Source organism: Pan paniscus, chromosome 6 (assembly GCF_029289425.2).
Source record: "Pan paniscus chromosome 6, NHGRI_mPanPan1-v2.0_pri, whole genome shotgun sequence".
Taxonomy (NCBI): Eukaryota; Metazoa; Chordata; class Mammalia; order Primates; family Hominidae; genus Pan; species Pan paniscus.
In genome coordinates this window covers 117015456-117037311 of record NC_073255.2, presented here as the reverse complement: position 1 = coordinate 117037311, position 21856 = coordinate 117015456, and the positions used below count along the sequence as shown (strand labels likewise).

General features: G+C 47.0%; 1 protein-coding gene across 2 annotated transcripts in view; it reads left to right on the top strand.

Moving 5' to 3' along the window:
- The window catches only part of KPNA7 (karyopherin subunit alpha 7), a 36353-nt gene extending 25164 nt beyond the window's left edge, over positions 1-11189 (top strand). Inside the window, exons 9-11 of one of the 2 annotated variants that reach the window (XM_057302717.2) lie at positions 2321-2503; positions 6716-6862; positions 10967-11189. In XM_057302717.2, coding sequence (XP_057158700.1) covers positions 2321-2503; positions 6716-6862; positions 10967-11053 — 417 coding nt within the window. In that variant the 3' untranslated portion in view covers positions 11054-11189. The remainder of the gene's footprint in view (positions 1-2320; positions 2504-6715; positions 6863-10966) is intronic. The other variant, XM_055115158.2, reaches the window with a different exon arrangement.
- The last annotated feature ends 10667 nt before the right edge of the window (positions 11190-21856 follow it).

The following is a 21856-nucleotide window of genomic DNA, read 5'->3' as shown; positions in this document are numbered from 1 at the left end:
ACTCTTTCTCTACAAAAAATATATGTATACAAAAATTAGCCAGGCTTCGTGGCATATGCCTGTAGTCCCAGCATCTTGGGAGGCTAAGGTAGGAGGATCAATTGAGCCCGGGAGGTCAAGGCTGCCATGAGCTAGGATCACACCACTGCACTGTAGCCTGTGTGACACAGTGAGACCCTGTCTCAAAAAAAAAAAAAAAAAAAAAGGTTGTGGGCAGGCACAGTGGCTTATGCCCGTAATCCCAGCACTTTGGGAGGCCAAGGCAAGTGGATCACCTGAGATCAAGGGTTCGATACCAGCCTGGCCAACATGGTGAAACCCCATCTCTACTAAAAACACAAAAAATTAGCCAGGTGTGGTGGTGGGTGCCTGTAATCCCAGCTACTTGGGAGGCTAAGACAGGAGAATCACTTGAACCTGGGGGGGTGGAGGTTGCAGTGAGCCACGATAGTGCCACTATACTCCAGCCTGGGCAGCAAGAGTAAAACTGTCTCAACAAAAACAAAAAAACATTATTTCTCCTGATTTGTACTCTCCTTTTGCAGGAGCAATGACTATCCTTGGCATTTTTCTTTTTGCCACCTTTAAAGGAATGAGCTATGTTTAAACCATCTATAGTCAGGAGTGGTTACCTTGGGCTGGGGGTGAGGAGGCAGGTGGAGTCTCATGGGGTTGAGGAGAAGCTACTGGCAGTGTTCCTGTTCTCAGGCTGGGTAGTGAGTTCCCAGGGTGCACCAGGTATGACAAGCTAGGCAAGAGAGAAAGACCAGGTGTGTTGCCCAAATTATAGCATCTTCCAATCTGTTCAGTACTTCTGGTCCTGCACGCCTCTGTAAATCTGTACATATTCTAGTGAGAAACATCTAGTTATGAATCAAAGGACATTTATATTTCAAGTGGTATCTTTTGAACTATAACTTGCTTGGAGCCATAAGTTATTTGTTTTGTTTTGTTTTTTATGCTGAGGTCAGTTTTCCCCAATCATAAAATGGGAATAAATCCTACCCAGGAATAGAAGAATAGAAGATAAATTCCTCCTGTATCTCTGGCCAAGTGCATTTTATAAATGCAAAGGTTTATTGAGCAATTATTATTATTATTATTATTATTATTATTATTTTTGGAGATGGAGTCTCTGGGTGTCCCACTGTCACCCAGACTGGAGTGCAGTGGGACAATTTTGGCTCACTGCAACCTCTGCCTCCTGAGTTCAAGTGATTCTCCTTCCTCAGCCTCCTAACTGGGATTACAGGCGCACGCCTCCACACCCGGCTAATTTTTTGTATTTTAGTAGAGACAGGGTTTCACCATGTTGCCCAGGCTAGTCTCTAACACCTGAGCTCAGGCAATCTGCCTGCCTCAGCCTCCCAAAGTGCTGGGATTGCAGGTGTGAGCCACCGTGCCCGACCTGAACGATATTTCAATGGTCTTTCTCTGTCACCTCTGGGCTGGCTTGGTCCCTTAGGTTGTATCTGTGTACCCAGCCTTACAGCTTCTTGGCCAAAGCTTTACTAGATCAGAAAGACTAGAAATGCAGACATAGGCCACTGTCATCTAAAACCCCAAGCATAACTCCTAGTCTATGTAGATTACCTGAATTGGTTAATGTCAGTTTCATTTTTTCCCTGTGGCCTGATGTGGGCAAATGAGCCTATCTGATCTTAGAGCTTCCCTCTAAGACCCCACCTGAGTCTCCTGCCTTCTTCTTGGCTTTCCAAAGATGCCATCTTCTGATCAAGAACTAGAGGCAGGAGCTGGGCAGGGAGTTCATGCCTATAATCCCAACACTTTGGGAGGCCGAGATGGGAGGATCACTTGAGGTCAGGAGTTTGAGACCAGCCTGGCCAACATGGTGAAACCCCATCTGTACTAAAAATACAAAAATTAGCTGGGTATGGTGGTGAGTGCCTGTAATCCCAGAACTTTGGGAGGCTGAGCGAGACAGGTGCATCATGAGGTCAAGAGATCGAGACCATCCTGGCCAACATGGTGAAACCTGTCTCTACTAAAAATATAAAAAATTAGCTGGGCGTGGTGGCACACACCTGTAGTCCCAGCTACTCAGGAGGCTGAGGCAGGAGAATCGCTTGAACCTGGGAGGCGGAGATTGCAGTGAGCTGAGATTGCGCCACTGCACTCCAGCCTGGGCGACAGAGTGAGGGGGGAAAGAAAGAGCTAGAGGCAGGTAGCCAAGGCATTCTATGTAAATTGTACATGCAGTCCTGGCTGTCACCAGCCTCCCTAGAAAGTGAACCAAGTTGGTGTCCTATATTTAGGTTCTTGAGGATCTGTAGAGAATGGAAACGTTCTTGTTCTGCAGGGAGAATTTAAAGTCCAGAAAGAGGCTGTTTGGACGGTGGCAAACTTTGCAACAGGGGCCACCATGGATCAGCTGATCCAGCTCGTCCACTCTGGGGTCCTGGAGCCACTGGTGAATCTGCTCACTGCCCCAGATGTTAAAATTGTTCTCATCATCCTTGATGTCATCTCTTGCATCCTCCAGGTGAGCCGTTCTGAACAGGTTGGTTTGTAAATAGCTGTCTCCAACTGGATACAAGCATTTAATGTGGCTCTTAAAATTCAAGTTGTACTTTGGGAGGCTGAGACAGGTGGATCACCTGAGGTCAGGAATTTGAGGCCAGCCTGGCCAACATAGTGAAACCCCGTCAAATTAGCCGGGAATGGTAGTGCATGCCTGTATCCCAGCTACTTGGGAGGCTGAGGTGGGAGAATTGCTTGAAACCCGGGAGGCAGAGGTTGCAGTGAGCCAAGATGGTGCCACTGCACTCCAGCCTCGGTGACAGAGCCAGACTCCGTCTCAAAACAAAACCCAAGTTGGATTATTTCTCTTCCCCCAATACCTCTACCCTCCTCTGTCCATGTGTCCTGTGGATAAACACAAAAAGAGCCATCTTGAAGGACCATGGTCTTCGTTTTCTCAAACAAATGTCTATGTGCCAGATATTTTTTCAGATGCTCAGACTATGACAATGCAAAGTCCCTGCTGTAATGGACATTATGTATGAGGGGAGAGACAGAGAACAGACACATCAGGTAGGGAGTTATGGATAAAGTAAATTGGATAAAGGGGCAGTCACTAATAGTTCAGGGTGGGGAGTGGCTGTAGCTGTCTTTATAGAGACAGAGACAGATGGAGAGAGACACAGACGGAGAGAGAGACACAGACGGAGAGAGAGAGACACAGACGGAGAGAGAGAGACACAGACGGAGAGAGAGACACACAGACGGGGAGAGAGACACACAGACGGGGAGAGAGAGAGAGAGACACAGACAGGGAGAGAGAGAGAGAGACACACAGACAGGGAGAGAGAGAGAGAGACACACACAGACAGGGAGAGAGAGACACAGACAGGGAGAGAGAGAGAGAGAGAGACACAGACGGAGAGAGAGACACAGACGGAGAGAGAGACACAGACGGAGAGAGAGAGACACAGACGGAGAGAGAGAGACACAGACGGAGAGAGAGAGACACAGACGGAGAGAGAGAGACACAGACGGAGAGAGAGAGACAGACGGAGAGAGAGACACAGACGGAGAGAGAGAGACACACACACAGACGGGGAGAGAGAGAGACACACACAGACGGGGAGAGAGAGAGAGAGAGAGAGACACAGACAGGGAGAGAGAGACACAGACAGGGAGAGAGAGAGAGAGAGACACAGACGGAGAGAGAGACACAGACGGAGAGAGAGACACAGACGGAGAGAGAGACAGACAGACGGAGAGAGAGACAGACGGAGAGAGAGAGAGACACAGACGGAGAGAGAGACACAGACGGAGAGAGAGAAAGACGGAGAGAGAGAAAGACAGACGGAGAGAGAGAAAGACAGACGGAGAGAGAGAAAGACAGACGGAGAGAGAGACACAGACGGAGAGAGAGACACGGAGAGAGAGAGAGACACACACACAGACAGGGAGAGAGAGACACAGACGGGGAGGGAGAGAGAGACACACACGGGGAGAGAGAGAGAGACACAGACGGGGAGAGAGAGACACAGACAGACACAGACAGACAGAGACACGGAGAGAGAGAGAGACACAGACAGACACAGACAGAGAGACACAGACAGAGAGAGAGAGAAACAGATGGAGAGAGAGAGAGACACAGACGGGGGGAGAGAGAGAGACACACAGATGGGAGAGAGAGAGACATGGAGAGAGAGACGGAGAGAGAGATGGACAGAGATAGACGGACAGAGACAGAGAGACAGAGACGGAGACGGAGACAGACGGAGACAGAGAGACGGAGACAGAGACACAGAGAGAGAGAGAGAGACAGACAGAGATAGGATCTCTGCTCTGTCGCCGAGGTTGGAGTGCTGTGATCCTCGCTCACTGTAGCCTTGATCTCCTGGGCTCAAGCAATCCTCCCACCTCAGCCACCTGAATCACTGGCACTACAGCCAGATGCCACCACACCTGGCCAATGTTTGTATTTTTAGTAGAGACAGGGTCTTGCTATATTGCCCAGGCTGTTCTCTAACTCCTGGGTTCAAGTCATCCTCCCACCTCAGCCTCCCAAAGTGCTAGGATTACAGGTGTGAGCCACCATGCCTAGCCAAGAGGATTGGCTTCTGAGGAGGCTTACACGATGACTGGGAAGTCACTTGGACACATGGACCTTCTCCATTGGGCTGCCTGAGTGTCCTCACATCACGGCAGCTGGCTTCCTATGAGTAAGGGGTCTAAAAGCAAGGTGAAGGCCTCAGTGTCCTTCATGACCTGACCTTGGAGGTCACATTCTGTCACTTCCACAACATCCTATTGGTTACACAGGTCATCCCCATTCAATGTGGGTGGGGAACTACACAGGGTTTGAGCACCGGGGGTCAGGGATCATCAGGGCAATTTTGGAGGCTAGCTAGGTTCATTTGGTTAGGGTCCTTTTAAAAAATTACTGTTTTTTGGCTGGGCACGGTGGCTTACACCTGTAATCCAGCACTTTGGGAGGCCGAGGTGTGCAGATCACCTGAGGTCAGGACTTCAAGACAAGCCTGAGCATTGTGAAACCCCATCTCTACAAAAAAATTAGCCAGGCATGGTGGCTCATGCCTGTAATCCCAGCTACTCGGGAGGCTGAGGCATGAGAATCACTTGAACCCGGGTGGTGGAGGTTGCAGTGAGCCAAGATCATGCCACTGCACTCCAGCTTGGGCAACAGAGCAAGAGTCTGTCTCTAAAAATAAATAAAAATATAAATAATATAAATATATATATATATTTTGAAACAGGATCTCACTCTGTCACCCAGGCTAGAATGCAGTGTTGTGATCTCAGCTCACTGCAGCCTCAACTTCCTAGGCTCAGGTGATCCTCCCACCTCAGCCTTCCAAGTAGATGGGATTACAGGCTTGTGCTACCACACCCAGCTAATTTTTGTATTTTTAGCAGAGACAGGGTCTTGCTATGTTGCCTACACTGGTCTCAAAGTCCTGGGCTCAAGTGATCCTCTCACCTCGGCCTCCCAAAGTGCTGGGATTACAGGAATGGGCCACTGTGTCCAGCTTAGTTAAGGTTCTTTTATAGGTGACAAAACCATCTGAAAAGCTTCAAAGTAACACCAGGGAGCTCCTTTTAGAAGTCCACTTTAAGCATCTTTTTAATGTAATTTTCTTGAATGATCTGAGTCAAGACTAGATTAGAAACTCAACCCAATGATACCCTGAAACTTGGAGCAAAAGACACAGATAAAGAATAGATATTTGGGCCAAGTGCATTGGCTCATGCTTGTAATCCCAGCACTTTGGGAGGCTGAGGTGAGAGCACCACCTGAGGTTAGGAGTTCAAGACCAGCCTGGCCAACATGGTGAAACCCCATCTCTACAAAAATACAAAAAAGCCTGGCATGGCATGTACCTGTAGTTTCAGCAACTTGGGAGACTGAGGCAGGAGAATCTATTGAACCTGGGAGGTGGAGAGCGTAGTGAGCCAATATTACGCCACTGCACTCCAGCCTGGGCGATAGAGCGAGACTCTTTTTTTTTTTTTTGAGACAAAGATATTTGGGCCAAATGCAGTGGCTCATACCTGTAATCCCAGCACTTTGGGAGGCCAAGGCAGGAAGATTGCTTGAGGCCAGGAGTTGGAGACTAATCTGGGTAATGCAGCAAGATCTTGTCTCTACACAAAATGTTAACAAAATTGTGATACCTTCTGAGTCTTCCCTGTGTATCTTCTTTATTAATTTTTTTTTGAGACTGAGTCTTATGCTGTCATCCAGGCTGGAGTGCAGTGGCGCAATGTCAGCTCACTGCAACCTCTGCCTCCTGGTTCAAGCAATTCTTGTGCCTCAGCCTCCTGAGTAGCTGGAATTACAGGCACCTGCCACCACGCCCAACTAATTTTTGTATTTTTAGTAGAGACGAGGTTTCACCATGTTGGCCAGGCTGGTCTCAGACTCCTGACCTCAAGTGATCTGCCTGCCTCAGCCTCCCAAAGTGTTGGATTACAGGCATGAGACACTGAGCCCGGCCCTATATTTATGATATATGTCTATATATCGTGGATACCTGAAGTGGGAGGAGGATCATGTAATTTTCAACCAATTTGGGAAAAGTGAAATTGCAACTATCCATTCTGGAATGGTAGCCTTTGGTTTGCTTCCACTCGGGGCAGCTCCCTTGAGGGCTGACAGAGTCCCCATCCCCCAAAGGCTCCTGCCGGGGGTCTCATGTCCCCTTGTACTTGGTCACAGGCAGCAGAGAAACGGTCTGAGAAGGAAAACCTGTGTCTTCTGATAGAAGAACTTGGTGGGATCGATAGAATTGAGGCTTTACAGCTGCATGAGAACCGTCAAATTGGCCAGTCGGCTTTGAACATCATCGAGAAGCACTTTGGTGAGGTAAGTGACTTAGGAGCGTGGAGGAGTATCCAGGGGTCTTGGTGGGGCAGCTCTGCAGAGGGTCACCCTGCCGGGGCCTGGGCTGTTGTGTGTGGCAGGTGACTGGGCAGGTGGTCTTCACTCCTGCCACGTCCTCTGAAGTTAATGTGTCTCGCCTATCCCTGCTGTATCGGGTCATCTTTGAGTAGTGACATCTTGGTGCCTGGAAGCTATTCTAATTCCTTGGGAGCTTGTCCGGCTGCCTCTGGCTTAAAACTTCACTTTACTGGTCTCCTTTTTGGGAGAGGTATGGCAGGGGAGAGGATTTGATGCTGAAGTGACTTTTTTTTTTTTTTTTTTTTTTGAGATGGTTTCACTCTGTTGCCTAGGCTGGAGGACAGAGGCGCCATCTCAGCTCACTGCAACTTTTGCCTCCCAGATTCAGTTGATTCTTGAGCCTCATTGACCCGAGAAGCTGGGATTAGAGAGATGTACTACGACGCCCAGCTAATCTTTAGTAGAGACAGGGTTTCCCTGTGTTAGCCAGGCTGGTCTCAAACTCCTGGCCTCAAGTGATCCACCCGCCTTGGCGTAATCCCAAAGTGCTGGGATCACAGGCATGAGCCACCACACCCGGCCCGTCTCCACAACAGTTTTTATCTTCCCAAACTGAAACTCCCTACCCATTAACTACAAAGTCCCCAACACACCTTTCTCCTAGCCCTTTTAGTAACCATCATTTTGCTTTCTGTCTCTATGAATTTGACTATTCTAGGGACCTCATGAGTGGAATTGTACAGTATTTGTCCTTTTGTGACTGATATATTTCCTCTTGGCATACCGTCTTCAAGATTCATCCGTGTTGTAGCATGTCAGGATTGCTTTCCTTTTTAAGGCTAACACTCCATTGAATGTATATGCTGCATTATATATATTCATTTACCTGTCAATCGACATGTGAGTTTCTTCTACCATTTTGCTATGGTGAATACACTGCTATGAACATGGGTGTGTAAGCCTGTTAGAGTCCCTGCTTCCAATTTTTTTTTGTTTGTAAAGACAGGATCCTGCTCTGTCACCCAGGCTGGAAGGCAGTGGCTGCAATGATTGCTCACTGTAGCCTTGACTTCCCTGGGCTCAAGCAATCCTCCCACCTCAGGCTCCCAAGTAGCTGGGACTACAGGCATGCACCACCATGCCAGCAGCTAACTTTTGTATTTTTTTGTAGAGATGGGGTTTCACCATGTTGCCTAGGTTGGTCTAAAACTCCTGAGCTCAAGCAAGCCACCTGTCTCGGCCTCCCAAAGTGCCGGGATTACAGGTGTGTGCCACCGCACCTGGCCCAATTCTTTGGAGTATATACCTAGAGTGGAATTGCTAGATTACGTGGTAATTCCATTTTGAATTTTTGAAGAACTACCACGCTCTTTTCCACAGTAGATATACCATTTCACATCCCTACCAACAATGCATGAGGATTCCAATTTCTCCACACCCTTGCCGACACTTGTTATTTTCTAGGTGTTTTGGTAATAGCTAATCTCATGGGTATAAAGTGGTATCTCATTGTGGTTTGATTTGCACTTATATCAGAAATTTTTCTTTTCTTTCTTTTTTTTTTTTTTTTTTTTTTTGAGACGTAGTCTCGCTCAGTTGCCCAGGCTGGAGTGCAGTGGCGCGATCTCGGCTCACTGCAAGCTCCACCTCCTGGGTTCACGCCATTCTCCTGCCTCAGCCTCCCAAGTAGCTGGGATTACAGGCGCCCACCACCATGTCCGGCTAATTTTTTGTACTTTTAGTAGAGACGGGGTTTCACCGTGTTAGCCAGGATGGTCTTGATCTCCTGACCTCGTGATCCGCCTGCCTCGGGCCTCCCAAAGTGCTGGGATTACAGGCGTGAGCCACCGCGCCCGGCAGAAATTTTTCATATGAGGAAGGCAACCTCACATTTATTTCATGACCAGATCAACATGGGGCTAGGAGTTTACAGAGTGACACTTCTCTTAGGTGTCAAAGGTGACTTACCAGCAAAATAAAGGACCATACAATCAATATGACCAGGTGGATGGTGTGGTTAGCTGGGGCAGTTAATCTTGATTTGGGACCAAGATGATGCTCTCGGCTGGGAGCAGTGGTTCATGTCAGTAATCTCAGCACTTTGGGAGGCTGAGGCAGATGGATCACGAGGTTAGGGGTTCAAGACCAGCCTGGCCAACATGGCGAAACCCTGTCTCTACTAAAAATACAAAATTAGTTGGGTGTGGTGGTTTGTGCCCGTAATCCCAGCTACTCAGGAGGCTGAGGCAGGAGAATAGCTTGAACCCCAGAGCAGAGGTTGCAGTGAGCCGAGATGGTGCCACTGTATTCCAGCCTGGGCAACAGAGCAAAACTCCATCTCCAAAATAAATAAATAAATGAATAAATAAATAAATAAGGCTCTCAAGCTAGGTGTGGTAGCTCATGCCTATAATTGCAGCACTTTGGGAAGCTAAGACGGGTGGATTGCTTGAGTCCAGGAGCTCCGAGACCAGCCTGGGCAACATAGTGAGAGCCCATATCTACAAAAAATACAAAAATTGGCCAGGTGTAATGGCATGTGCCTGTCATCCCAGTTACTCGGGAGGCTACAGTGGGAGGATTGCTTGAGTTGTGATTGTGCCACTGCACTCCAACCTGGGCAATAGCACGAGACTGTCTTAAAATAGGAAAAAAATGCTCTCAAAGGAGACCAGACCTAGAATGGTGATAATGGTGATAAGCATTTTCCAGGTTAATGGTTCCTATGAAAACCTCGTAAATAAGAAGCTCACCTGGGTGCAGTGGCTCACGCCTGTAATCCCAGCACTTTGGGAGGCCAAGGCGGGTGGATCACCTGAGGTCAGGAGTTTGAGACCAGCCTGGCCAACATGGTGAAACCCCATCTCTACTAAAAATACAAAAATTAGCTGGGTGTGGTGACGGGTGCTCATAATCCCAGCTACTCAGGAGGCTGAGGCAGCAGAATCACTTGAACCTGGAAAGCAGAGGTTGTAGTGAGCTGCAATCATGCCACTGTACTCCAGCCTGGGCGACAGAGTGAGACTCCATCTCAAAAAAAATAAATAAATAAATAAGAGACCTCTTTTAAAGGGGGTTTGATCCCTGGGGCTTGATCCAAGAACTCCAGGGTAAAGATTTCTGGACTAGAAGTAGTAACTATACCTATCATTTGCTTACTCATTGTCAGGACGGTGTTCTATGTCTATCAAAACTGCATTTAAAAACAAGCTACTCACAAAAGGACAAATACAATGCGATTCCACTTAGATTTGGTACCTGCAGTCATCAAATCTGTAGAGACAAAGTAGAATGGTGGTTGCCAGGTGCTGGGTGGAGGAGGGAATGAGGAGTGATTAAATACAGTGATCCCAACGTTTTTGACACTAGGGACCAGTTTTTGTGAAAGACAAATTTTCCACAGGCTGGGGGATGAGGGGATGGTTTCGGGATGATTCAAGAGCATTACATTTATTGTGCACTTTATATTACTACATGGTAATATATAATGAAATAATTATACAGCTCATCGTAATGCAGAATCAGTGGGAACCCTGAGCTCTTTTCCTGCAACTAGACGATCCCATCTGGGGGTGATGGGAGACAGTTGACAGATCATCAGGCACTAGATTCTCATAAGGAGCATGCAGCCTGGTTCCCTGGCATGCGCAGTTCACAATAGGGTTTGTGCTGCTATGAGAATCTAATGCTGCCGCTGGTCTGACAGGGAGGCAGAGCTCAGGTGGGAATGCGAGTGATGGGGAGTGGCTGTAAATACAGATGAAGCTTCGCTTGCTGGCCTGCTGCTCACCTTCTGCTGTGTGGCCCAGTTCCTAATAGGCCACGGATGCGGGGTTGGGGACCCCTGCTGCAATAGGTACAAAGCTTCAGTTGTGCAAGATGAAAAAGTTCTAGAGGTGGGTGGTGGTGATGGTTGCGCAACAATGCGAATGTACTTAATTGCTACTAAGCTACCTGCTTAAACATGGTTAAGAGGGTCAATTTTGTTACAAGGTGCATCTTGCCAAATGTGCGGTGATAATGTGCTGAGAATCCTGGAGGTATAACAGTGTCTATTCTCTCCTGAAGGAAGAAGATGAGAGCCAAACTTTACTGAGCCAAGTCATAGACCAAGATTATGAATTTATAGATTATGAATGCTTAGCAAAAAAATAGCCAAGCTCCCTACCTCCTAAACCAACAACCCAGTGCTAAAGGATAACTTCTTTAAGAAGCAGCAATCCTCTATCTTAGTGTAACCCAAATGTGAAGCTTTTAAAACTTGACATTAATAAAATGTTCAACACTTTCACCTTTCTCTATCTGAACTTCAGATAAACGACTTGCATCTTAAAACCATGTGGAATTCATCTCCTAAGAACATTTGTTTAGGCCGGGTGTGGTGGCTCACACCTGTAATCCCAGCACTTTGGGAGGCCAAGGTGGGTGGATCACCTGAGGTCAGGAGTTTGAGACCAGCCTGGCCAACACAGTGAAACTCCGTCTCTATTAAAAATACAAAAAATTAGCCAGGCATGGTGACGCATGCCTGTAATTCCAGCTATTTGGGAGGCTGAGGCAGGAGAATTGCTTGAACCCAGGAGGGCGGAGGTTGCAGCGAACTGAGATGGAGCCATTGTACTCCAGCCTGGGCAACAAGAGTGAAACTCCTTCTCAAAAAAAATAATAAAAAATAAAGAACATTTGTTTAGTAATTGCCTTTTAAAAGGTCTTAAAGCAAAACCTTCAAGACAGAGTAGAATGGTCTTATAGTTATCTGGACAGACTTTTTCTTTTTCTTTCTCTTTTTTTTTTTTTTTTTTTGAGATGGCGTTTCGCTCTTGTCACCCAGGCTGGAGTGCAGTGATGTGATCTAGGCTCACTGCAACCTCCGTCTCCCAGGTTCCAGTGATTTTCCTGCCTCTCCTGCCAAATAGCTGGGACTATAGGTGCCTGCCACCATGCTGGGCTAATTTCTGTATTTTTGGTAGAGACAGGGTTTCACCATGTTGACCAGGCTGGTCTCAAACTCATGACCTCAGGTGATCCACATGTCTCAGCCTCCTAAAGTGCTGGGATTACAGGCGTGAGCCAACATGCCTGGTCTCTACACAGACTTCGACTTGCAGATACAATATCATTGGTTCTTGGTGCTGCAGGGACAGTGTTACTGGCCTTCTTTCCTCTGGCAATTAATATCCTGACACTGACAAGATCTAAGATAATTTTCTCCAGAAACTCAATCTCTCTTATTCTTCCTAGAAAGAAAGAGAGTGCGTGTGTGTTTCTATATTTCAAGGCAGCACCACCACATGCAGCTAACCTTTTAAAGAATTCTGTAGAGATGGGGTCTTACTATGGTCAGGTTAGTCTTGAACTCCTGGCCTCAAACGGTCCTCCCACTTCAGCCTCCCAAAGTGCTGGGATTACAGACATAAGCAACCGCACCTGGCCTACATTTTATATTTGAACCATGACTTTCTTGTACACTTAATTTTTATAACTTAAATGAACTTTGATACAATGTACATATTTTACAGAGCTATAGATATTTAAAGCAAAGGAGGACCCATGCCTCTTCCACCCCATCCCCAGAGGCCAGAACTTTCTACTCTTTGGTCTGTTTATTCTAGTCTATGCTTTTGTAATTCTAAACATGCTCATGCTACATCTAAAGACGATGTTCGAATTTACAGAAGAGATAGCCATTTTTTTATACCTCCCTTTCTTCCCATTGTAGATATCTAATTTTTGTTAGCTTGATGTCCAGATTTTATCATAATGATGTAAATTATATTCAGAAGTGTGTTTTCCTTAGTATTAATCCACATCTTCGCTCATATGCTTTGTTTTCCTTGGGTTTACCTCATATCAAATTCTTACAGCCTGTGTAAACCTCCTGCTGAATGTAATACGTCAGTAATCTACCAACATGCTTGTCATCCACACCCACTGGAGAGCTCTGTCATGCTCCAGCCTGGAATAGTTGCCCTCATCCTCTGGTACATGTCTATTGTCCTGGGATCGGCTTTTACCATCATTGTGGGGGCTCCACTCACTTTTCCTGGGTCAGTGTCCCTGTTTGCAGGATCTCACACCTGCCTGTGCTTGTTTTCCCCTTTATTTTAGGGACAAGGTCTTACTCTGTCGTCCAGGCTGGAGTGCAGTGGAACCATCACAGCTCAGCTCAGGGCAGCCTTGCTAAAGCAATCCTCCCGCCTCAGCCTCTTGAGTAGCTGGGTCTACAGGTGTGTGCCACTATGCCCAGCTAATTGTTTAATTAATTTGGCTTTTAAAATTTTAATTAATTTGGCTTTGGGAAGCCAAGGCAAGAGGATTGCTTGAGCCAGGGAGTTCGAGGCTGCAGTGAGCTATGATGGTGCCACTGCACTCCAGCCTAGGCTATGAAGTGAGACCCCATCTCCAAAATAGAAGATCGCATGAGGTAGGCATGGGATCCAGGAAACAGGGAAGCTGACCTTGAATTCCTGGGATCAAGCAATCCTCCTGCCTTGGCTTCTCAAAGTGTTGGGATTACAGGCGTGAGCCACTGAGACCCACTGGCTTTTAATATGTACCTTCTGAGAGAAGGTGCATGGGAGGTTAAATTTCAGACACTGCTCATCCAAAAACATGTACTTTATTTTTTATTTTTATTTTTGAGACGGAGTCTTGCTCTGTTACCCAGACTGGAGTGCAGTGGCACGATCTTGGCTCACTGCAACCTCCACCTCCCGGGTTCAAGCGATTCTCCTGCCTTAGCCTCCCGAGTAGCTGGGATCACGGGCGCCCGCGAACATGCCCAGCTAATTTTTGTATTTTTTTTATTAGTAGAGACGGGGTTTCACCATGTTGAACAGGCTAGTCTCGAACTCCTGACCTCAGTGGGATTGCAGGTGTGAGCCACCGCACCTGGCCTTTGAAAACATGGACTTTGTTTTGACTCCTGGTTGACAATCCAGCTGCAGACAAGTGTTCTAGACTGGAAACTATGACCTTCAGAATGTTGCAAGCATCGATCATTATCTTCTAGTTTTCAGTGTTGGGTTCAAAGTCTTCTACTCTGATTGTCAATTATTTTGTGCATGACTCTCTTCCCCTGTCTCAACTCTACTGACTGAAATTTGTAGGTTGTGTCTCCAGTATTCTTAAATGTGCTGTCCTGAATAGAAACCTATTTTCTGTACATCCAAGTATCAGCCTTGCAGTCTAGAATTGTCCTTTTAATTTTTAAAAAACAGCTTGGAACAGTGGCTCACGCCTATAATTCCAGCGCTTTGGGAGGCTGAGGTGGGAGGACCCCTTGAGTCCAGGAGTTTGAGACCAGCCTGGGCAACATAGCAAGACCCCATCTCTAAAAAGAAAAAGAAAAAAATAGAATTATCTCCCCTGCCACCACCATTTTTTTTCCCCACTGAAACGGATCCTCTCATTTTCTTGTCCCATTCTCTATTTTCCATCTTTATTTTTTACTTTCTGGGGTATTCTACTTTCTCTCTTCTTCCAGGCTTTTCATTTCTGCAGTCACTTAATTCGAGACACTTTGTTTTCACAGGCTTCCCTTTTCAAGCCTCCTTCTTCATTAGCGCAAGATCCTATCTGTGCTATCGACCTAGCTTTGTTTATGCATTGATTCTTGGGGGGTGTTTGTTGTTTGTTTGGTGTGCCTATGGCAAAGGCTTCCATCAGATGTCTGATGTCCTTGGATCTCTGCTTGTAATAGAAAGGTCCTCAGGCTGTGAGCGGGGCCTGTCATTGGTGGATATCTGCTGGGTGACCCCACAGAAACCTGGCCGTTCCAACAAGTGATCCCAACGATCAGAGCTGCAGATTTTTTTTTGAGACAGTCTTGTTCTGTCACCCAGGCTGGAGTGCAGTGGCACAATCTCTGCTCACTGCAACCTCCGCCTCCTGGGTTCAAGTGACTTCTCCTGCCTCAGCCTCCCAAGTAGCTGGGATTACAGGTACAAGCCACCATGCCCGGCTAATTTTTGTATTTTTAGTAGAGACAGGGTTTCACCATGTTGACCAGGATGGTCTTGAATTCCTGACCTCAAGTGATCCGCCCACCTCGGCCTCCCAAAGTGCTGGGATTACAGGCGTGAGCCACTGCGCCTGGCCGAGAGCTGCAGATGTTTTTTCATGGGCTGGTTAATTTTCCTAAAGAGGAGTCCTTCAACCATTCATTTGTGAGACTTATGCTTCCCTCCTTCCATTCTCTGGGCAGGGCACAGGAACAAGGTCAGGTTATTTATCTATTTTTGAGATGGAATCATGCTCTGTCGCCCAGGCTGGAGTGTAGTGGTGCAATCTCAGCTCACTGGAACCTCCATTCCCAGGTTCAAGCGATTCTCCTGTCGGCCTCCTGAGTAGCTGAGATTACAGGCGTGCACCACCATGCCTGGCTAATTTTTGTATTTTTAGTACAGATAGGGTTTCACCATGTTGGCCAGGCTGGTCTTGAACTCCTGACCTCAAGTGATCTGCCCACCTCGGCCTCCCAAAGTGTTGGGATTACAGGCGTGAGCCACTGTACCCGGCCAAGGTCAGGTTGTTCAGTAAGCAAAATACTCATTTTTCTCAGTTTTGCTCCCTCAGATGCTGTCCTCCCCAAGTCCAGAGTCATTACACCTACCTTCTCAGGGACCTGCCACGCTTTCAGCCTGGGGGCTAAAATTCCAATAAAATTGTTTCAGTTTACATTATTTTAAAAAATTATTTATTTGAGACAGGGAGTCTCTCTGTCACCAGGCTGGAGTGAAGTGGCGCGATCTCAGCTCACTGCAACCGCCGCCTCCCGGGTAGCTGGGATTACAGGCGTGTGCCACCACGGCCAGGTAATTTTTGTATTTTTGGTAGAGATGGGGTTTCACCATGTTGGCCAGGATGGTCTCAATCTCTTGACCTTACGATCCACTCACCTTGGCTTGGCCTCCAAAGTGCTGGGATTACAGGTGTGAGCCACCGCGGTTACATTAATGGAGAGTTCAGGATTGGAAGGAAACTAATGTCAAGGGCTAGATGTACTTTAAAGTTCTTTGAAGTGGGTGGCGGTGCCTCCATGTCAAAGGTAAGGAAACACAGCCGGGTGTAGTGGTGTGCACCTGTGGTTCCAGCTACTCAGGAGACCGAGGTGGAAGAATCGTTTGAGGCCAGGAGTTTGAGACCAGCCTAGGCATCATAGCAAGATCCCATCTCTACAAATTTAAAAAAATTAGCTGGATGGGGCGGTCCCTAGCTGCTTGGGAGCCTGAGGTGGGAGGATCACTTGAGCCCAGGAGGTTGAGGCAGCTGTGAGCCATGATCCTGCCACCACACCCCAGCCTGGGGGACAGAGCCAGACCCTATCTCTTAAAAAAGAAAAAAATAAGGAAACAAGTCCCAAAGTGGTAAAGATGAACACCAAGTAAGAGCAGGGCCAGGATTTACCCTTCTGGTCTGGAAGCACATGTTTTGTGTATGTGGGAGGGGAGGGGGATTTTGCTCTGTTGGGGATACTAACCCCCCTATTCCCACATCCCTCAGAGTGCTGGCTATGGCCACTTGTCTGAGAACCATCCAACAACATGGCAAAAATGCAGAATTCTTGCACCTCAAACAGACTCTGAGGGGTAGGACCTAAGTATCAATGTGTTTAACCAGCTTCCCAGGGGCATTTGAGAGGCAAATGCTAAAGCAGATGAAGTTCCTGCCCTCAAGAGGTTTAGATTCTAGTTAGGGAGACAGACAATAAACCAATGTAAGGTAAGTCAAGTTCCAGGAAGAAAAAGCAGGATAAGAAAACATGCCAAGAGTGGTGTTTTAGACTTGGTGCCAAGGCAGTGGTTCCCTTTTGGACACCACGGACTGGTTTTGTGGAAGGCAATTTTTCCACGGATAGAGGGGTGTGGGGGTGGGGGAAATGGTTTGGGGATAATTCAAGCACATTCCACTTATTGTGTACTTTATTATCGCATTGTAATGGATAATGAAACAATTCTATAACTCACCATCATGTAGAATCAGTGGGAGCCCTGAGCTTGTTTTCCTGCAACTAGATGGTCCCATCTGGAGGTGATGGGAGACAGTGACAGATCATCAGGCATTAGATTCTCATAAGGAGGCCAGGCACAGTGGCTCATGACTGTAATCCTAGCACTTTGGGAGGCCAAGGTGGGCGGATCACTTGAGGTCAGGAATTCGAGACCAGCCTGGCCAACATGGTGAAACCCCGTCTCTACTAAAAATGCAAAAAAAAAAAAAAAAAAAAAAAAAAAAAAAAAAAAAAAAGTTGGGTGTGATGGCATCAGCTTGTAGTCCCAGCTACTTAGGCTGAGGCAGGAGAATTGCTTGAACCCGGGAGGTGGAGGTTGCAGTGAGCCAAGGTTGCGCCAGTATACTTCGGCTTTTTTTGACCCTATCTGAAAAATTCTGAGGAGTATGCAGCCTAGATCCCTTGCATGTACAGTTCACAATAGGGTTCTCTCTCCTATGGGAATCTAATGCTGCCACTGATCTGACAGGAGGCGGAGCTCAGCTTCGCTCACCTGCTGCTCACCTCCTGCTGGGTGGCCCGGTTCCTATCAGGCTACGGACTGGTCTAGGGATTAGGGACTGCTGTGCTAAGGCAAGGCTGGCCCTGAAGGAGGTGAAGAAGGTAGTCTGGTAGATCTCCGGGAAAGGCATCCCAGGCAGAGGAGACAGTGGGGCCAGGGCACAGAGGTGGGAGCTGGCTCCAGGTGTGTCAGCAGCAGGCTCCGTGGCTGGAGCGAGGTGGAGTTGGGGTATGAGAGGCTGAGGTTGGAGAGCGTCATATCAGGGAGCCTTGTAAGCTTAGATGCAGACTTTGAATTTTATTCTAAATATTATGGGAATCTCCCAAACACATGTGACATTTGGTCCCCTTCACTTTTCATATAACACTTGTGAATGCAGAACATTATTCAGAAAAAGCTGTGTGGGCAGTGGTCAAAAGGGGAGTAACTAGACTGGGCATGGTGACTCACGCCTGTAATCCCAGCACTTTGGGAGGTCGAGGTGGTGGATCACGAGGTCAGGAGTTTGAGACCAGCCTGGCCGACATGGTGAAACCTTGTCTCTACTAAAGATACAAAATATTAGCTGGGCGTGGTGGCACATGCCTGTAATCCCAGCTACTTGGGAGGGTGAGGTAGGAGAATCACTTGAACCTGGGAGGCAGACGTTGCAGTCAGCCAAGATTATGCCATTGCACTCCAGCCTGGGCAACAGGGTGAAACTTCATCTCAAAATAAATAAATAAATAAAATAGAAAGGCCGGGCACGGTGGCTCATGCCTGTAATCCCAGCAGTTTGGGAGCCTGAGGCAGGTGGATCACTTAAGGTCAGGAGCTCCAGACCAGCCTGGCCAACATGGTGAAACCCCATCTCTACTAAAAATACAAAAATTAGCTGAGCATGGTGGTGCACACCTGTAATCCCAGCTACTCAGGAGGCTAATGCTGGAAAATCACTTGAACGTGGGGGGCAGAGTTGCAGCAAGCGGGGATCATGTCACTGCACTGCAGCCTGGATGACGGAGACCATCTCAAAAAAAGTAACGAGGAAGCAAAGGACCTAGAAACATAGTAGGTGCTAGGCAGTGTGGTCATGGATAGGAGATGTTGAAAGAGGGATTAAACTGGGCATGCTGATGTGTACCTGTAATCCCAGTGTATTAGTCTGTTTTGGCATTGCTATAAATAAATACCTGAGTCTGGGTGGTTTATAAAGAAAAGATGTTTAATTGGCTCATGATCCTGCAGGCTGCACGGGAAGCATGGCTGGGAAGGCCTCAGGAAATTTTCAATCATGGCAGAAGGTGAAGGGGAGGCAGGCACATCTTACATGGCCAGAGCAGAAGGAAGAGAGAGAAGGGGCAGGTGCTACACACTTTTAAACAACCAGATCTCATGAGAACCCACTATGACAAGAACAGCAAGGGGGAAATCTGCCTCTATGATCCAATCACCTCCTACCAGGCCCCACCCCCAACGTTGGAGATTACTATTTGACATGAGATTTGGTCAGAGACACAAATCGAAACCCTATCACCCAGTTACCTGAGAAGCTGAAGCTGGAGGATCCCTTGAGTCCAGGAGTTCAAGTCCAGCCTGGACAACATAGCAAGACTCTGTCTCAAAGGGATTGGGCTTGATCTGTACAAGTTGAGTGTAGAGATTAAGCTAAATTTTGGCTCAGAAGTGTCACACCAAAACATCATGCCCAAAGCAGGTCTTTGGTGGCCTTTGATAAATGAAGAGAAACGGTGTTTGGGTGTTAGTCTAAAATACTGCTGGAAGACAGTTCACCTGCACCAACTTCTCATTTAGTGATGACAGCAAGTCTATGATTTAGTGGACATTGGGGCCTGCAATCAGTATCTTCATCTCCTTCTGCAGTGATTATCTGTCCACTGCTGAGAGCTATGCTGAGGGTGGGGTACTCCTCGAGGGGCTGTGCCATCCCATATGGAGATGGGGGCAACTGGGAGACTCTGTACCCTCTTTCCTCCTCAGCTCAGGATGCCCTAGGTGGCAGATCTTTGGCCAAGCATACTCTTTCTCTGAGCCTTTTTTTTTTTTTTTTTTTTTTTAGAGGCAAGGCCTCGCTCTGTCGCCCAAGCTGGAGTGCAGTGGCTGTGAGTAGGGCCTGTCATTGGTAGACATCTGCTAGGTGACTGCACAGGAACCCGGCCATTCCAACAAGTGATCCCAATGATCAGAGCTGCAGATTTTATTTTATTTTTATTTTTTGAGACAAAGTCTTGTTCTGTTGCCCAGGCTGGAGTGCAGTGGCATGATCTCGGCTCACTGCAACCTCTGCCTCCTAGGCTCAAGTGATCCTCCTGCCTCAGCCTCCTGAGTAGCTGGGATTACAGGCACATGCCACCATGCTCGGCCTCCCTAGTAGCTGGGACTACAGGCAGGTACTGCCATACCCAGCTACTTTTTGTATTTTTAGCAGAGAGGGTTTTGCCATGTTGACCAGGCTGGTCTCAAAACTCCTGACCTCAGGTGATCCTCCTGCCTCGGCCTCCCAAAGTGCTGGGATTACAGGCGTGAGCCACCACACCCGGTCTGAGACTTTGAATCTTAAACCCAGGGGCTGGGGACAGAAGAAATAGCTCATGTGTCTTTGATGACTCCAGTGGCAAGCCCTGCTGTGGACATTTCCAGTGGCTACCTGCATCCTGCCTCTCCAGGCCTCCTTTTTGGTCTTAGGTGCTCTCCCATACTCTTTCGAGAAATTCTTTTTTTTTTTTTTTAAATTCTTTAAGTTTTAGGGTACATGTGCACAATGTGCAGGTTAGTTACATATGTATACATGTGCCATGGTGTGCTGCACCCATTAACTCGTCATTTACATTAGGTATATCTCCTAATGCTATCCCTCCCCCCTACCCCTACCCCACAACAGTCCCCGGAGTGTGATGTTCCCCTTCCTGTGTCCATGTGTTCTCATTGTTCAATTCCCACCTATGAATGAGAACATGAGGTGTTTGGTTTTTTGTCCTTGCGATAGTTTGCTGAGAATGATGGTTTCTAGTTTCATCCATGTCCCTACAAAGGACATGAACTCTTCATTTTTTAAGGCTGCATAGTATTCCATGGTGTATATGTGCCACATTTTCTTAATCCAGTCTATCGTTGTTGGACATTTGGGTTGGTTCCAAGTCTTTGCTATTGTGAATAGTGCCGCAATAAACATACATGTGCATGTGTCTTTATAGCAGCATGATTTATAATCCTTTGGGTATATACCCAGTAATGGGATGGCTGGGTCAAATGGTATTTCCAGTTCTAGATCCCTGAGGAATCACCACACTGACTTCCACAATGGTTGAACTAGTTTACAGTCCCACCAACAGTGTAAAAGTGTTCCTATTTCTCCACATCCTCTACAGCACCTATTGTTTCCTGACTTTTTAATGATCACCATTCTAACAGGTGTGAGATGGTATCTCATTGTGGTTTTGATTTGCATTTTCGAGAAATTCTTTTTAAGTAGCCAGAGTAGGTTCCTGTTGCTTGAGACTGAAGGATCTTAAGTGATGCCCATGAGGAGTAGAAAATGATACCATAACTCGAGACATTATTTAAATCCAAAAGATTAAGTCCCATTCTGTCAAAATAGAGACAGTATATAACATTTGAATTTTTACATTAAATAATGTTAAATAGGTAATATTTGTTATATATAAAATACACACTAGGCCAGGCGTGGTGGCTTATACCTATAATCCCAGCACTTTGGGAGGCTGAGGTGGGAGAATCACTTGAGGCCATGAGTTCAAGACCAGCCTGGGCAACACAACATGACCCCATCTCTATAAAAATAAAAAATTAGCTGGGCATGGTAGTGAGGATCTGTAGCCCCAGCTACTCAGGAGGCTGAGGTAGAAGGGCCACTTGAACCCAGGAGTTCAAGGTTACAGTGAGCTACAATTGCACCACTGCACTCCAGCCTGGGCAACAAAGTGAGACCCTGTCTCAAAAAAAAAAAAATATATATATATATATACACACACTCATATTTATAGTGCATATATAAAATATGTATATTATATATAAATATATTACAAATTTAATATATTTGTAATTGAAAAAACATTGAAAAAATGGTCCTATGACTTCAATACAATAATTTTTGTTTGCATTTCTTTTCTAGGTTGAATTTACATACACTCTTTTTTCTGAGGCAGAGTTTTGCTCTTGCTGCCCAGGCTGGAGTGCAGTCGCGCAGTCTCGGCTCACTGCAACCTCCGCCTCCCAGGTTCGAGTGATCCTCCTGCCTCAGCTTCCCGAGTAGCTGGGATTATAGGAGTGTGCCACCACATCCAGCTAATTTTTGTATTTTTGGTAGAGCTAGGGTTTCTCCATGTTGATCAGGCTGGTCTTGAACTCCCGACCTCAGTTGATCTGCCTGTGTCAGCCTCCCAAAGTGTTGGGATTACAGGCGTGAGCTACCGCGTCCAGCCTT